This window comes from Hypomesus transpacificus, chromosome 16, assembly GCF_021917145.1.
Source record: "Hypomesus transpacificus isolate Combined female chromosome 16, fHypTra1, whole genome shotgun sequence".
In the NCBI taxonomy this organism is placed as follows: domain Eukaryota; kingdom Metazoa; phylum Chordata; class Actinopteri; order Osmeriformes; family Osmeridae; genus Hypomesus; species Hypomesus transpacificus.
In genome coordinates this window covers 462,187-479,082 of record NC_061075.1, presented here as the reverse complement: position 1 = coordinate 479,082, position 16,896 = coordinate 462,187, and the positions used below count along the sequence as shown (strand labels likewise).

The window sequence follows — 16,896 nt, the reverse complement described above, 5'->3', positions numbered from 1 at the left end:
GAAGACAGACAGGCAGACAGGCGGACAGACAGACAGGCAGACAGGCGGAAGACAGACAGGCAGACAGGTGGAAGACAGACAGGCAGACAGGCAGACAGGTGGAAGACAGACAGGCAGACAGGCAGACAGGTGGAAGACAGACAGGCAGACAGGCAGACAGGTGGAAGACAGACAGGCAGACAGGCGGACAGGCAGACAGCCGGGCAGACAGACAGGCAGGCAGGCGAGAGCCGACCTGGTGTTGAGCTCTACTTTCTCGGCGTCCCAGCGTCCCTGCAGCTGCATGGCCTCCTTCAGCTTGTCTCTCAGCTGGAGCTCCAGCCCTGAGGCCTCCAGGCCAGCAGGGGCACTGTGCTGTGCATGGCTGGCCTCCACACTCAAACAGGCAGCATGCAGTCTGCGTGTGGCGCTGACACACTCCCCATGCACCTCCGACAGACTCCTGCAGAACACACACCAGGATCCTGATGCTGTTGCTTTAATACAACGAGGTCACATCTCACAAGCAGGTCTGACATGTTTTCAGTTTGATGTTTGTGTGAGGCCCATCAGTTTCTTCGGGGCCAGGGTTCTATGTACTTAGACGCCTGTAACCATTGCTCTCCCGATCTGGGCTCTTTGAACCTATGAAACGCCAGCAGGATGATGTCTGGGAGTCATCCTTACGACAGCACACTGCGCGTCCACACTCACGGTGGGTCAACATGACACAAGCCAAGGCCTCCACACTGGCCTCCACCCTGATGGATGTCTCCAAACCAGAGGGACCTCAAACCACCCGTCCCCAGGAGAGAAGGCTCCGAGTGGGGGGGAGCAGGAAGACCCAGTGACCCCACTCCCCTTTGATCCAGGCAGGGATGGATTGAGAGAAGGGGGGGAGGAGGGGGAGGAGAGGGAGGGGGAGGGCTGGTGTGATACAGGCAGCAATGGATGAGAGAAGGGGGAGGAGAGGGAAGGGTAGAGCTGGTGTGATACAGGCAGCGATGGATGAGAGAAGGGGGGAAGAGGGGGAGGAGATGGAGGGGGGAGGGCTGGTGTAATCCTGGAGCCCCCGGAGGAGCCCCTGGCGGCCGGCCTCTCTCACCTGTCAGCAAAGGCCCTCAGCTGGGTGCAGGAGCTCCGGAGGGAGACGGCCTGGCGCCACAGGGCCCTGACGCGGGCCTGCTCACGTCCTAGCCGCGAGGCACTCGTCTGGGGGACAGAGAGGGGCACAGGGGGGGGTCAGGGTGGAGGCGACGGAGCGGGAGGAACAGCAGACGACACAGACACACTGAGGAGCTGCTGGGGTGTTGGAACACAGGAAACATGAACGACTCACACATACCCACACACATCACACCAACCTACACACACACACACATCACACCAACCTACACACACACACAGAGTAACACAAACAAACTATTGGCTTTCACTGTATCAACAGATGTAGCCATTTACAGTGTGAATTCCTTCATCCTGCCAGATTATTTGCACCGTTTAAAAAGCCCCCCTCATTTTTCAACCATCGGAATGTTTTCACAGGAAACAACAACTCCAAAATCATAACAAAGAAACGAACAGAGAATGAGCATGAATCGACAAGCCGGGTTATGAATGGATCTGCCTCGCCATGGAACCTTTACAGGGGAAGTTGCTCAACCTGGGAGAGGAGGAGGAGGAGGAAGAGGGGGAGGAAGAGGAGGAGGAAGAGGGAGAGGGAGAGGAAGAGGAGGAGGAAGAGGGGGAGGGAGAGGAGGAGGAGGAGGAGGAGGAGAGGGAGGGAGAGGGAGAGGGAGAGGGAGAGGGAGAGGGAGAGGGAGAGGGAGAGGGAGAGGGAGAGGGAGAGGGAGAGGAAGAGGGAGAGGGAGAGGGAGAGGAGGAGGAGGAGGGGGAGGGAGGGAGAGGGGGAGGAGGAGGAGGAAGAGGGGGAGGGAGAGGGAGAGGAAGAGGGAGGGAGAGGGAGAGGGAGAGGAAGAGGAAGAGGAAGAGGAAGAGGAAGAGGAAGAGGAAGAGGGAGAGGGAGAGGAAGAGGAGGAGGAAGAGGGGGAGGGAGAGGAGGAGTGGGAGGAGAGGGAGGGAGAGGGAGAGGGCGAGGAGGAGGAGGAGGGAGGGAGAAGACGAGGAGGAGGAGGAAGAGGGGGAGGGAGAGGAAGAGGGAGGGAGAGGGAGATGAAGAGGAGGAGGAAGAGGGGGAGGGAGAGGAGAAGGGGGAGGAGAGGGAGGGAGAGGGAGAGGGCGAGGAGGAGGAGGGAGAGGGAGGGAGAAGACGAGGAGGAGGAGGAAGAGGGGGGGAGGGAGAGGAAGAGGGGAGGGAGAGGGAGAGGGAGAGGGAGAGGGAGAGGGAGAGGGAGAGGGAGAGGGGAGAGGGAGAGGGAGAGGAAGAGGAGGAGGAAGAGGGGGAGGGAGAGGAGGAGGGGGAGGGGGAGGGAGAGGAGGAGGGGGAGGAGAGGGAGGGAGAGGGAGAGGGCGAGGAGGAGGAGGAGGGAGAGGGAGAGGGAGAGGGAGAGGGAGAGGGAGAGGGAGAGGACAGGACGAGGAGGAGGAGGAGGAAGAGGAAGAGGGAGAGGGAGAGGGAGAGGGAGAGGGAGAGGGGAGAGGGAGAGGGAGAGGGAGAGGGAGAGGGAGAGGGAGAGGAGAGGGAGAGGGAGAGGAGGAGTGAGGAGAGGGAGGAGGCGAGGAGGGAGAGGGAGAGGGAGAGGAGAGGGAGAGGGAGAGGGAGTGAGGAGAGGGAGAGGGAGGAGGAGAGGAGAGGAGGGAAGAGGAGAGAGAGCCAGCCCCTGCGCTTTGCCTTCTCGGCCTGTCAGCCCTTTTTTCCCCCTCATTGGAGCAAGATCCTTCCGCCCTCACTCCTCCCCCCTCCTCTCGCTCACCTCCCCGCTCTTCCCCCTCCCCCCCTCCTCTCTCGCACCTCCCCCTCTTACCCCCCCCCCCCTCCTCTCTCCACCTCCCCTTCTCCCTCCCCCCCCCCCTCCTCTCTCACCTCCCCTTCTTCCCCCTCCCCCCTCCTCTCTCACCTCCCCCCTCTTACCCCCCCCCCTCCTCTCTCACCTCCCCCTCTTCCCCCCTCCCCCCTCCTCTCTCACCTCCCCCCCCCTCCTCTCTCACCTCCCCCTCTTCCCCCCCCCCCTCCTCTCTCACCTCCCCTTCTTCCCCCTCCCCCCTCCTCTCTCACCTCCCCCTCTTTACCCCCCCTCCTCTCTCACCTCCCCCTCTTCCCCCTCCCCCCTCCTCTCTCACCTCCTGCTCTTGTCGCAGGCGTGCGTCCTTCTCCTCCAGGGCCTGTCTGTCCTGTTCCACCCTCTCCTCCAGGGCTTGATGGGCGGCACCCGCCTGTTGCAGCTGCTCCCCTCAGCAGGCTGTTCACGCGGCCCAGCCCGGCACACCTGCAGGACTCACACACATCACACACACACACACAGACATGTCACACACAGACACACACACACACACACATCACACACACACACACACAGACATGTCACACACACACAGACACACATGAATAAACACACACACACATTTCCCACATCCAAACTCCATCAATCGCTGGGCTATGTCACTGGTACATTTACAGCTTTGTGAAGCTCAGACTCAGATGCACTGTGCCAGCCTCGCTCAAACAGAGAGCCAGGGAGACTGTTTTAGAAAGGCCATGTCAACTCTGGAGTCATTTCTAACAGATTTTCCTGTAGTGTCATTTCTCACACTGCACACTGCTGTGTGTCAGGGGAGTCAGATGGCTGAGCGGTGAGGGAGTCGGGCTAGTAATCAGAAGGTTACCGGATCGATTCCCCGCCGTGCCAAATGACGTTGTGTCCTTGGGCAAGGCACTTCACCCTACTTGCCTCAGGGGGAATGTCTCTGTACTTACTGTCGCTCTGGATAAGAGCGTCTGCTAAATGACTAGATGTAAATGTAAATGTATGGGGGGGTGCCTGTTCCTGTTTACAAACGACAAAATAAACCTGAAACTGTGACTCTAGTCAGGAGTGTTGTGTCCTGTGCTCCCCACTGTGCCGCTCCGCCACCAGGCTGTGAAAGGAGCCTTGGCAGGAATGCTTGTGGCAGGGTTAGAGAGACTCAGGTCTACAGGGTGTGGGGGATGTTATGACTGAGCTCTGGAGGAGAATTTGAGACTTTGGCTTATTTTGTTGTTGTTTCTCACTGAGGGAGACTAAAGGGGGGGAAGTCAAACAGGAGCAAAGTTCTAACAGTCTAACAGTCTAACAGTTCTAACAGTCTAACAGTCTTATCATCCTCGTTTCCCTGGATTTATGTCTGTGTGCTCTGATCCGCACACAGGCTCCCTGCTTGCTTCACAGTTTTTGGCGTTTGATATTTTCCTGCATTATTTCATGGTTTTCATTAGTTCCTCTAGTACACTGGGAAGCCCTCCACCCTCCACCCTCCACTCTCCACCCACCTCCTCTGCTCCTCCTCCAGCAGCTGCTTGCTGTGGACCGCCTGGCTGAGGTCCTGGTCCCTCCTCTGGAGCCTGTGGGCCAATGAGTCCAGCTGGGCCTGTAGCTGGAACCCACACCACACTGTCACCTAGCTACCCACACCACACCGTCACCTAGCTACCCACACCACACTGTCACCTAGCTACCCACACCACACCGTCACCTAGCTACCCACACCACACCGTCACCTAGCTACCCACACCACACCGTCACCTAGCTACCCACACCACACCGTCACCTAGCTACCCACACCACACCGTCACCTAGCTACCCACACCACACAATCAACTAGCAACCCGCACCACAACGTTACCTAGCTACCCACACCACACCATTACCTAGCAACCCACACCACACCGTTACCTAGCAGCCCACACCACACCATTACCTAGCAACCCACACCACACCGTTGCCTAGCAACCCACACCACACTGTTACCTAGCTACCCACACCACACCGTTTCCTAGCAACCCACACCATTACTTAGCAACCCACACCACACTGTTACCTAGCTCCAAGCTATGCAGAGTGTGACTACTGGGAGACTCACCGACAGCCTGATCTTCTCAGACTCAGAGGTCTTCTGCAGCACCTGTTCCTCCAGCTCACCACAGCGCCTCTTGTACTGGAGTACCTGGGGATCAAAACAAACACACCCTGGCTGGAGAGTACATGTCATCTGCCATTCTACCATTCAAACATCCACTGGATGTTACTGACAGTCCCTGCTTAGTCTACAGTGTTCCTATCATACACAGCTTAGTCTCCAGGTATTCACCCAGGGCATCTCTGTGTGAGTGTGCAGGGTGAGGTGTGACCAGATGGGGTTACCTTGGTCTGCAGCCTCTGCACCAGCTGAGCCTGCCGCTGTTGGCCTTCCTGATAGGCCTGCAGCTTCAGCCTATAAGAGCGCTCCTCTCTCTGCTGGTGCTGTGAGGTCACGCTCTCCTGATCCGAGTCTCCGGGCTGCAGACCTAGCATCTGCTCCAGCTGGGGGGAGGGGGATGGGTCATCAGGGGGGCTGGGGAGGACCCCAGACCTCCAGGAGAGTTAAGGGCCCCCCCTCCTGTATAACGGTTAGGGGACCCCCCTTACATTCAGTGCATCTGAATTAGTTGTGTTTTTGAACCGACTGCTATTTCTCCTCTCAGGGTCCAACCTGTCTGCTTTATGTGGAATCAACATGTCCTGTAGCTTCTCAAGCTCACACAACCCCTTACCTCCCTCTCCCTCTCCCTCTCCCTCTCCCTCTCCCTCTCCCTCTCCCTCTCCTTCTCCCTCTCTCTCTCCCTCTCCCTCTCCCCCCCTCCTCCCTCTCCCTCTCCCTCTCCCCCCCTCCTTCCTCTCCTGTCCCCTCCCTTATCCCCTCCTTCCCTAACCCCAATTCCCTAAACCACCACCCAAGCCCTTCATATCAAGCACACACTCATCCCTCTCCTACCCCCCTCCCTCACCTCCAATTCTACCCCTCCCTCTCTGCTCCCCTCCCCTCCCTCCCCCTGCTGGGTATTCATCTCTCCAGCAGCAGAGTCCTTGAGGACAATGGTTTCCCTGTTCCACCCTGCAGCCAGGGCTTCAAGCACATTATTAACACATTTTCAAACGTCCATTTCTGGGGCTTTTCTTCTACAAACTACAAAAGAGGGCCTGGGTTTGTGTTTTGACTTTTGTATTATATATATATATATATATATGTTTTTTATGTTGAAGGGGGCTTGGGGGTGAGGGGGGCTTGGGGGTGAGGGAGGCTTGGGGGTGAGGGGAGGCTTGGGGGTGAGGGGGGGGATGGGGCCAAGCACACGGCTCAGCAGCAGCTGGCTTTAAAAGGACCCTTGGAAACATCTGTAAGTGCGAAGCTATTGATTCTGCATTTTTTCAAGTATTTTGGCACAATTACCCCAATTACAGCAGCGGCCTACTTCTAACGTCCAGCATGACTGCTGCTAGGAGGTTTACGACCCGAGCACAGCTCCTCATCTCTGCACCTCCTCACAGCTCCTCCTCTCTGCACCTCCTCACAGCTCCTCCTCACAGCTCCTCCTCTCTGCACCTCCTCACAGCACCTCCTCCCTGCACCTCCTCACAGCTCCTCCTCTCTGCACCTCCTCACAGCTCCTCCTCACAGCTCCTCCTAACAGCTCCTCCCCACAGCTCCTCCTCACAGCTCCTCCTCTCTGCACCTCCTCACAGCTCCTCCTCACAGCTCCTCCTCTCTGCACCTCCTCACAGCTCCTCCTCACAGCTCCTCCTCTCTGCACCTCCTCACAGCTCCTCCTCACAGCTCCTCCTCACAGCTCCTCCTCACAGCTCAGAGCAGCCAGGAGTATCCCTTGTCCTTCCTTCCCCTCCCCCTTTCACTCCCTCCTTCCTTCTGTCCCCTCCCTTTCACCTCCCCCTTTCTCCCCTTCTCCCTCATCATCACCTCCCCCCCGTTCTGCTTGCATCATTACACCTCATCGCCCCTGTTGCCAGTGAGCCTGAACTCATTGTTGTCCATGACACACACCCTGTAAAACCTGCACAGCACAGAGGAGGAGGAGAAGAGGGAGAGAGAGGAAAGGGAGAGGGAGGAGAGGGAGAGAGAGGAGAGGGAGGAGAGGGAGAGAGAGGAGGGAGAAGAGGGAGAGAGAGGAGAGGGAGAGAGAGAGAGAGAGAGAGGGAGAGGGAGAGGGAGAGGGAGAGGGAGAGGGAGAGGGAGAGGGAGAGGGAGAGGGAGAGAGAGAGAGAGAGAGATAGAGAGAGGGAGAGGGAGAGGGAGAGGGAGAGAGTGAGCCTCCTCCCACCCAGGCGGTTGAGGAGGGTTAGTAAGGCCCCAGGGGTGAGTGGGTCGTTCAAGCCGCCCATTTACAACCGGCCTCAGGACTCCCTCCATCCCTGCTCACTTCCAGCAGGCCTCTAAAGAGAGGCCCATCGCCACAGAACGACAACAGAGGCCAGCCTCTCTTTATATCCTGCTCTTTGAGGTTCTCAACTGCCATTTTACAATAATGGTCAACATGCAGTTTATACAAAAGCAGACTTCCTGGGTGTGTCTTCATACGTCCATATGGTTTCTATGACATTTCCCTCCCTCCCTCCCTCCCTTGTCTCTCTTTCTTTCCTCTTTCACTCTGCCTCTTTCAATTGCTTTCTCCCCTTCTCTATTTCATTCTGTCTCTCTCTCTCACTCATATCACTTGCAAGTGTTCTGTGTCATGTTTCAGATACTAGAAACTTTTTTCCAGCCTTCAGAAAGTGTGTTTCTCATCAGGGTGTGTTTGATGACTGGATATTGATGCTTAGTGCCACTCCTCGTATTGTCTCATTTGATCAATATTTCAAACAACATCACGAACCAACTGTCCTTTGATTCTCCCGCCAACCAGCAACCAGAGAGCTTTTCCCCCGGGCCTCACAGGGCCTGCTGTGCGGGGGCCAAACCTCGCTGCCATGTCGGTGGTGTGGATCAGAAGGCAGGCCGCTAAATGATCATTCCAGCGCTGGCGTGAGGGAATCATGTCACTGCTTTAACAGCCGCCTCGCCCTCCCGCCCCCAAAATGAAACCATGGTGGTGCTCAGTAGGGCTTTATCCCTGGCTGGGCCTGGTGGTGCTCAGCAGGGCTTTCTCCCTGGCCTGGACAGGGTGGTGCTCAGCAGGGCTTTCTCCCTGGCCTGGACAGGGTGGTGCTCAGCAGGGCTTTCTCCCTGGCTGGGCAGGGTGGTGCTCAGTAGGGCTTTCTCCCTGGCTGGGCCTGGTGGTGCTCAGCAGGGCTTTCTCCCTGGCCTGGACAGGGTGGTGCTCAGCAGGGCTTTCTCCCTGGCTGGGCAGGGTGGTGCTCAGTAGGGCTAGGGTTAGCTGGGCCCAGAGGCTTCATAAAAGGAATTAATGGAGTGCACTCTGTCAGATTCCTAAACACAGCTGGAGCGGATATGCACCTCTCCCCCCTCCTCTCCCTCCCCCACTCCTCCTCCTCTCCCTCCCTCCTCCTCCTCCGCCTCTCCCTGCCCAACCCCTCTCTCCTCCTCCTCTCCCCCCCCTCTCCCTCCCCTCCTCCTCTCCCTCCCCCAACCCTCCCTCCTCCTCCTCCTCCTCTCCCTCCCCCAACCCTCCCTCCTCCTCCTCCGCCTCTCCCTGCCCAACCCCTCTCTCCTCCTCCTCTCCCTCCCTCCCTCCCCCACCCCTCCCTCCCTACACTGTCCAACCCCTAACGTGCTGTCATACCCCACCCCCCTGAGAGAGATACAACTGATTGTGAAAGCTGTTTATGCGATGTCACCGAGGGGGGTTACACCATGAGGGATGTGTGTGTGTGTGTGTGTGTGTGGGAGCCTGTGTGTGTGTGGGAGCCTGTGTGTATAAGGGCTGGTCTAGTTCTGAGGACAGCTCTCTGAGTGTAGCCCCTACAGTATGTATACAGGCTGAGGCTGCTATGGAGTTCAATGGTGATCATTCTCACCTTGGGGTTATATGGATGGAGGGGGGGGGGCTCTGTGGTTGTCTGGGTGGAGGTGGAGCGCTACTTCAAACCCAGCCCTGCCTCAAACCACAAAAGCTTTAAGTCAGGAGGATAGCTGTTCGCTCCACAGTTAGTCGGCCCAGAGTGCCGTTCTGGGGAGGCTGATTAGCACTGCACGCTAGCATCACAACAGCGTCTCACAGGATCAGGATGCCTGAGGAGAGGAGGGAGCCCATGGAACTGATCAACCACAACAAGGGCTCCCCTCCAAGGATCCTGACTCCTCCTCACTCCAGTATGTTGACCTGACTCCTCCTGACTCCTCCTGACTCCTCCTGACTCCTCCTGACTCCTCCTGACTCCAGCGTGTTGACCTGACTCCTCCTGACTCCTCCTGACTCCAGCGTGTTGACCTGTCTCCTCCTGACTCCTCCTGACTCCTCCTGACTCCTCCTGACTCCAGCATGTTGACCTGACTCCAGCATGTTGACCTGACTCCAGTATGTTGACCTGACTCCTCCTGACTCCAGCGTGTTGACCTGACTCCAGTGTGTTGAACTAAACGTAACACTCACTCTTTTTTTAGCCTCTTTTCACACCCTCCCAACTTCAGCCACATAAATAAATATTCTATATATAAGCCAAGCTAATTAAGCGTTATTTATAACCCAGGTTTTAAAAGCAGTTCCAGGGGCAAGGCAGGCAGTGGGAGTTCATTAGACTTAAGCACCAGAAAGAGGCCAGTGTTGTCACAAACGCCTGCTTTGTACGCCTCGAAAAATGAGCCTTCTCTCCAGAAGCCCCCTGGGGAGGGGCTATTGACCTTCTCCATGTCCCCCCCTCCCCCCAACCACAGCCAGTCCGGGGGGGGGGGCCCAGTCAGGCAGACGTTGGCCCCAGCCAGCACAGGGGGTCTGGGCCAGTCCGGGGGGGGGGCCCAGTCAGGCAGACGTTGGCCCCAGCCAGCACAGGGGGTCTGGCCCGGCTTGATGAACCACAAGGAATCCCTTCATGGACTTCACTTCGTACTTACACACAAATACACACACTCACAAATACACACACTCACAAATACACACACTCACAAATACAAGCACATACATGCAGGCGCACTCACAAACACATGCAAGCGCACACACACAAGTACAAGCGCATTCATACAAACGCACACACAACCACCAGAACATAATTGACAAGTCTGCTAACTCTCATCATACTTGAGCAGTAATATCGTCCTACATCCACATTATAGTGGAAAATGGTTTATGGCACGAAACATATAAATCAGCTCCCTTTGCCAGTTTAGATGAAGTCATTCATGAAAGGGTCTGTTCCTCCCTTTTTCCAACCGGGAGTTTCACCCAGAGGTAAATACAGCACGTGTGACGAGCTGTTTGTTTATCCTCGACTCCAAAGGTCTTTCCCCTCTGTGAACGAGTGCAGCATCTGTGAACGAGCGCAGCATGTCTCTGATCGCTCTGCAAGGATCCTATTTCAACCTTTCAGAACTTTTTTTTTTATTTAAATTTTTTCAACCTTTCGAAACAAAAAACTGTCTGCTAGGCCTCATCAAGAGAGTGAAGTCTGACAAAGACTTGGCTATATGTGGGCCGACACATGACGTCATTGTTATGTGATCCTGAAGCGCTTCATATGTGATCCTTACCTGAAGCGCTTCATATGTGATCCTTACCTGAAGCGCCTCGTAAACATGTCAGTATCCTCCGACCAGAAGGTTGTGTTCTGGAGACCTACCCTGTCTGTGAGGGCAGCCTGTCTGGTCAGCAGGTGGTCTCTCTCAGCCCGGCCCTGGATCAGCTGCTCCTGCAGATCCCGGTTCTCCTCCTGCAGAACCCGGTTCTCCTCCTGCAGAACCTGGTTCTCCTCCTGCAGCCTGGCATCTGACAGGAAACAGGAAGCTACAACATTATGTTTTTGGTTTTTCAGATTTAGTTTGCCAACATTTTCAGTTGTTTGGGAGGTTCATAGCTTTCAACAAGTTCCTTTTTTATCTTTATCTGTAGTTTGTTGTGCATGCACTGTACTTTTTTTAGTTTACACTACTAGGTGACCTGGACCGCGATCTTGACCTCTAACCCCTAGACCTCTGTGGGGGTCTTACCGGTGGGAGGCTCGGCTAGGTTGCGGGTGATGATCTGGCGGATGCGTGTGGAGACCGGCGTGGAGGTGCAGGTGGGGGTGGGGGCATCCCCTCGCCCCGTCAGGCTGCTCTCCACAACACCGTCATCTGGTTGGAGAAGAGACTCCTCCAGCTTCTAAACACGCAGCAGCATCCGTTGGTTTAGGTGCAGTTGTTATGTGAGGCCCTGCTTGTAAAATGACTATATGCTCCAGATAACATTTTATTTGGTTGATTTAGATCTCTCCTACTTGTACCTTAGTAATGGTGTTTTAGAATAAGAAAGGCATTTACCAGATATCCTAAGTTTACGTTTAACAAGTTAAATCACAATTTTACTAAAAGTAAGTATTCATTAGTCTTTCAATTGTTTGTATGTATGCCGTGGTATGTTTTAACAGGTATCGTGCAGCAGTCAAACAGCCAGCCAGGGATCATGTTCACGCTCAAGTTCAAATTCAGAGGTTCGTCCTCTCGCACCCACCTGGATGACAGCCTCGAGCCGCGGAGACGCTGCACCTCGCTCGCCTGGAGAACTCATTTCACTTTGCTCTTCACCTTCTACTTCGCGACTGTTTTTGTAGCGGTGAAGTTGGATCAAATCCAAAAAAATCAAAGTCTTTTTTCTGAAAATATGTTCTGTTTAGCTGCAGGAATATTTATTGCATTCGCGTTGTATTGCTATGTGACATAGCTAAGCTGCACCAAAACACGAAATGCACGGATTTCCAAAGTTGTGCTTTGCACACAATAACTTTAGAGGAACTTGTAAAGACAAACAGAGCGCTAAACAAATCCCAGCAGAGGTTGCCCGGGGGACCAGACGCTCCCGGGCCGTTACCATAGAAATAGAATGCTGGCTTGGTCGTTTCCATGGTAGAAGAGACGCGCTGCTTTGAGGAAAGCAACTTTGCCTTGCCGCTTCTATGGGGAATGACGAGTTAATGAACAGAACCTGTTTACACGCACCGCGTTCAGCGGGCAACGATCATTATATCTCCACTGTCCAGTATTGCAAAAAGTTCTTATTCGAAGTATTGTAGGCCTATGCTTAAATGCAGGGGAGTTCAATTCTGGTACTCGGGGTTCACTGCCCTGCATGTTCTGAGGTTTCCCTGCTCCAACACACCTGATTCTAATGAAGGTTCGTTATCAGGCTTCTGCTGGATAACGACCCATTCATTTGAAGCAGGTGTGTTTTAATGTTTCACTGTCTTAAAAACGCTGTGATAAACATTGTTAATAGTTTAAATTAGCACATTCAGATACATCGACTCAAAACAAGAATATTTTCTACAAATATTTATTAACTCCATTAGGGATCCTAAAATACAAACACAACAAAAAAAAGTGAAAACATCCGAGGCAGGTTACAGAAGGTATAAATAAACACATCTTATGAGCTCCACACAAATACCAAAAAAGAATAACGAAATATGAGAGCATGTAGCAACCTGCTATTCTGGGACACAAACTCCCTGATGATGTTCACAATAACTCTGCATGCATGTAGCGCAGACAGGAGCAGCTGGCACTAGGACCCTGAGGCCCTGTCCTTCCTACAGCCCTCATCCACATGTCCAACCCCTCAGCCCTCAGTCTTCATCCTCAGCCCTCAGTCTTCTTCCTCAGCCCTCAGTCTTCTTCCTCAGCCCTCAGTCTTCATCCTCAGCCTCCGTCCGTCATTCCTCATCCACAGGGAATGGTTCTGGCCACTGTGCCGGGTCCAGGAACACAGAACACACCCCGCTGTAGAACCAGAGGCGAGGGAGGAAGCTCTCCACCTGCCAGGAGTTGGAGGCTCGGTCGTAGGCCTCCACCTCCACACCGTAGTCCCCCTCCATGCCCTTCCAGTGGCCCCCCGTCACATACAGGTGGCCGTCCAGAACCACCAGGCCCCCGTTCTCATGGAGCATGTGCAGGAACTGGACCTGGGGGAGACGGCGGAGGCCGAGACACAATGAGTTAACAGTGGTAGAGTTGTGATAACTGTAGACGTGTGATGGCTCTGACAGAGGCTAGCTGGAAGGTGAGGCTCACCTTCTGCCACATGTTGGCCTCAGGGTCATACAGGTACACCTTCTTGGTGTTGTCAGCAATCAGGTAGATGAGTCCGTCCACCGAGACAGAGCGAGGAGAGGAGAGATACTTGGGGATGAAGGGAGAGCAGATCACGCTCCATCCATCTGTCACACACACACACACAGACACACACACACACAGACACACACACACAGACCCACCAGCACGCAGGGGCAGAGAGGTTCAAAGGTCAAACTAGCCCTTATTTATTTTGATCTCAGTTAAGACACAAAGTGAAATGTGGAGTGACATCAAATCTAAAAACAACTATGTGCTAACATGACAGATACGTGACATGTACGTATGCGAGAGGAGTGTGTTTTGCATTCGACTGTTCCTGCAGACCTATGACAGGGTTGTAGCACTGCATGGTCAAAGCGTTGTACTTCACGGCACAGGAGCCAATCATGTACAGCTTCCCGTGACACGCCGTGGCAGTGAAGTTGGTCACATATCTGAGGGCAGGGCAGGTCATACCCCAGGTGTCAGTGTAAGGGTCGTAATGTTCAACTTCCACATAGTTCAGTGTTGTGCCTATGGAGAGAGAGAAGGTGGGGAAAGATACTGGTAACTGATAGACGATGGATTTTCTACTGACAAAAACATGAACATTTCACATACAGTCGATCCACCAGCTGCTTGGGCCCAGACAGATCCGCAGAGCTCACGGAGGACATGGACGCTTCTAGCCCCCAACATCTCAGACGTGGTTCATCCTCTCACCTCCGATGACGTAGATTTCTCCGTTGAGCGTCACCGAGGTGTGGTTGGTCCGGGCTCGGAGCATGGGGGCCACCTTCGCCCAGCCGCCCTCCCTCGTGGTGTACCTCCAGGTCTCCGTGGTCGACCACGTGTTAGTCTGAGAGCCCCGCGAACCCCCTGGGAACCAAAGAGGGGGGTTACCTCCAGTCAGAATACCCTACCAGAGGGGGGTTACCTCCAAGGTGGATGTGAGGCAGAGGGGGGTTACCTCCAGGGTGGATGTGAGGCAGAGGGGGGTTACCTCCAGGGTGGATGTGAGGCAGAGGGGGGTTACCTCCAGGGTGGATGTGAGGCAGAGCTCCAGAAAACCCACCTGTGACGTAGACGTCATTATTCAAAGAAACTAGTGAGTATCCCCACTTGTTGTAGTTAGGGAAGTCTGCAAGCTGATGCCACTGTTCTGAGGAGAGAGAGAGAGAAAGAGAGAGACAGAGGAATAAGTGATTTGAGAGCAGAGAGATAGCAGGGAGATAACATTAAAGTGCAAATCAAATAGAGAGACAGCAAGAGGGAGAGAAAGTGTGAGATGAGGTGAAAGAGAATGAATTAGTGATGGATAGAACTCAGAGACTACTTCAAATAACAATGGGTCTCTTGTCTGTTGGTGAACAAACAGCACCAGTCATGGATGAGACAGAGAGTGGGTTTACTAGTCTTGGTGTTGTAGAAGCCACAGTTCCTGGGCAGCAGTCTGGGATCTCTATCCTCATCCTCATCTTCATCATCAGAGTCATCCAGCGAGCGACCCCCCATGACGAACAGCACCTCCTGCAGGTTGGGCTGTGGACTCTCACTACCACCATCCACCACTTCCCCTGGACCCAGGTTCATTTTCTAACAAGGAGATTGTCCACACAACGGAATCAAAAAACATCTACTTGGTTTTGCGGAAAAAAGACTATCACAAGTCTGGAAGCTTTCTGAGTTACGTCTGCTGTGGTACAATATGATGTAGTTGAAACCTCTGTATGATTTACAGATAAATAGAAATCTCTAAATAGAAGAACTAATCCCAACCAAAAGCTCTTGTTCAAGGTTGCTCAATCTTGATGTTTGTCTGTCTGTCTGTCTGTCTGTCTGTCTGTCTGTCTGTCTGTCTGTCTGTCTGTCTGTCTGTCTGCCTGTCTCACTGACCTCTCTGTACAGCCTCTCCACAGCCTCCCTGCAGCAGTCGGAGCTCTGCAGCAGGCTGTCTTTCAGCAGGGTCTCCCCCAGGTACTCCAGGGGCAGCAGGGCCAGCCTGGCCAGGCCCAGCAGCTCTGGAAGGCTGTCCAGCCGCGAGGCCTCCTCGTGCCGGACCCAGACCAGCGCTGCCTCCACCCGCGACCGCTCCGACCGGGTCTGCAGGGTCTCGTTAGCCAGGCATGCCACCAGCCGGCCCTTCTCCAGCAGTAGGAACTCCTCTCCCTGCTGCACTGCCTCAAAGTTCTCCAGCAGGAAGGCCCAGGCCTTGGCCACTACCTCTGGACAGCCGTGGAGCTCCCCGAACTCTAGAATCCCCAGGCAGTTGGTGGCATCGATCTGATTATGGAGGTACCGGCCGCACACAGCCCGCACTGCCTGGAACTGCAGCTGGCTGGAGGTGTGCATGAGCCCCTCCACGTTGCCCTGGTTGATGGTCAGCTTGCCGGTGTAGGCGAAGTCCAGCAGGGTGCTCAGCACATCCGGGTCCACGTCCTGCAGCTCCACCCGGGCCGCGATGCTCTCCACAAAGTCCCCAGAGAACATGGAGCGGAAGTAGGAGCTGCAGAGCGCCAGCACGCCGCGGTGGCAGGGGAAGTCACGGCCTCGAGCGCTCAGGGTGACGTCCACCAGTTTGGGGTGAGAGCAGAGGGAGCGCAGCCCGTCCAGGACGCTCTGGGCGTGGGTGGACTGGCAGAAGTCCAGGTCGTCCACGTTACGCACCATGGTGACACCGCCTGACCTTTGAACCTTGACCTGACTGTCTGGTTGCTGAGCGGGAGCTGAGCTTGGTGTCTACCTAGGGATGTGGGCCACAGAGAGGTCAAGTTATGGCAAGGGTGTCAATCTATGGAACGTATGTTGTTAAAACAGACAGTGGTTGTTGTGGGATTACAAACCACTGAAGTCTGGATTATTGGGAATCCTGCTTTATCATTCGCTGATCACAAAAGTTCAGTCATATTAGTACATCTGGACGGGTCAAACTAAAGAACATTTGAGGGAAACAGTATGGAAAATAGGTAGCAGACAAAGTCTGTCTTTCCTCCTTAAATAGCGGGTCAATTAGTTCTTATGTATTCTGTCATTATCACGAGTTAGTCATTTCCTACCTTTAGTTACAGTGGAACCTGTTCACAATGTTCTAATGACTTGCTACCAGTAAAGTCTGAGAACACGCATCAGGTTTCCACAACAACAACTTCTAGACATAAGGAATCAACTGTTATGCCTTCTGGACAAATGTGAAAAAAGCATGAAACAGATCAGAATAAGCCAAGTGTAACTTGTTAGAGGTCGAGTATTCAATCCTTATAGAATTATATAATTACAGTCTGTTTACTCACGGTCAGCGGTGTTCGTTTAGCTCCAGTCACAACTGAGGTTAGGATGTTTCTCATGACATCTATCTCATGAATGTATCTGGTTCTCATGAATTCACATTTCTTAACTTCAAAACAACCCCAAAATTGAAAAGAGAAATGACAGACTTACCAGAGATATAAACACAAGCAGTATTTGCTCATAATTCCGGTAAAAGGACCTTTTAATGTTTCAGGAGTTGGTTACAACAACATGCTGTTGGCAGTATGGCGAAAACCTTCTGCCAAGTCATTGGGACAGACCGCTTGTCTTTCAGCGGGCTATTTTTGGTCGCTCCAAAGCCAGGGGGACTCAAAGTCAGATTCCAACCAGCATGGTTTCACCCTGAACACCTGCTGTTAAAGGAACAGTCACAGGCAGTTCTGACTGGATAGGGAGGATGTCTCATGAATTCACTGATACCAGGGCAGACATGGACACACGACAATATCTGTCGTTAAGTAACATTGGCGGTGAGACGCTGTG

General features: G+C 54.0%; 2 protein-coding genes across 5 annotated transcripts in view; both read right to left on the bottom strand.

Annotated features, from left to right (window-relative positions):
- Window positions 1-11,563, bottom strand: part of crocc2 (ciliary rootlet coiled-coil, rootletin family member 2) — a 28,017-nt gene extending 16,454 nt beyond the window's left edge. The window contains 10 exon segments of the mRNA XM_047037297.1: window positions 236-442; window positions 1,085-1,191; window positions 3,220-3,327; window positions 3,329-3,365; window positions 4,406-4,509; window positions 4,996-5,079; window positions 5,277-5,435; window positions 10,638-10,724; window positions 10,973-11,158; window positions 11,507-11,563. Of these exon segments, the coding sequence (XP_046893253.1) occupies window positions 236-442; window positions 1,085-1,191; window positions 3,220-3,327; window positions 3,329-3,365; window positions 4,406-4,509; window positions 4,996-5,079; window positions 5,277-5,435; window positions 10,638-10,724; window positions 10,973-11,158; window positions 11,507-11,563 (1,136 nt within the window).
- Window positions 11,564-12,311: 748 nt separating this feature from the next.
- Window positions 12,312-16,653, bottom strand: klhl30 (kelch-like family member 30). Of its 4 annotated transcripts, none has more exons than XM_047036887.1 (8): window positions 16,543-16,653; window positions 15,001-15,847; window positions 14,517-14,700; window positions 14,042-14,266; window positions 13,828-13,983; window positions 13,450-13,638; window positions 13,063-13,208; window positions 12,312-12,953 (listed from the first exon to the last, which is right to left on the bottom strand). In XM_047036887.1, exons 2-8 carry the CDS (start codon window positions 15,772-15,774, stop codon window positions 12,705-12,707), a joined length of 1,923 nt encoding a protein of 640 aa, XP_046892843.1. In that variant the 5' UTR covers window positions 15,775-15,847; window positions 16,543-16,653; the 3' UTR covers window positions 12,312-12,704. The 4 variants fall into 4 exon arrangements, with proteins under 4 accessions (XP_046892843.1, XP_046892845.1, XP_046892846.1 ...); XM_047036889.1 differs by having other exon boundaries at window positions 14,075-14,266; XM_047036890.1 differs by having other exon boundaries at window positions 14,180-14,266.
- Window positions 16,654-16,896: the final 243 nt, after the last annotated feature.

Coding starts and splice junctions, on each gene's coding strand:
- klhl30 (XM_047036887.1), bottom strand. CDS start 15,774: ATGGTGCGTAACGTGGACGACCTGGACTTCTGCCAGTCCACCCACGCC. Junction 14,701..15,000: donor TGGAGAGGCTGTACAGAGAG/GTCAGTGAGACA, acceptor TCTCCTTGTTAG/AAAATGAACCTGGGTCCAGG. Junction 13,984..14,041: donor GCCTCACATCCACCTTGGAG/GTAACCCCCCTC, acceptor TTTGGTTCCCAG/GGGGTTCGCGGGGCTCTCAG.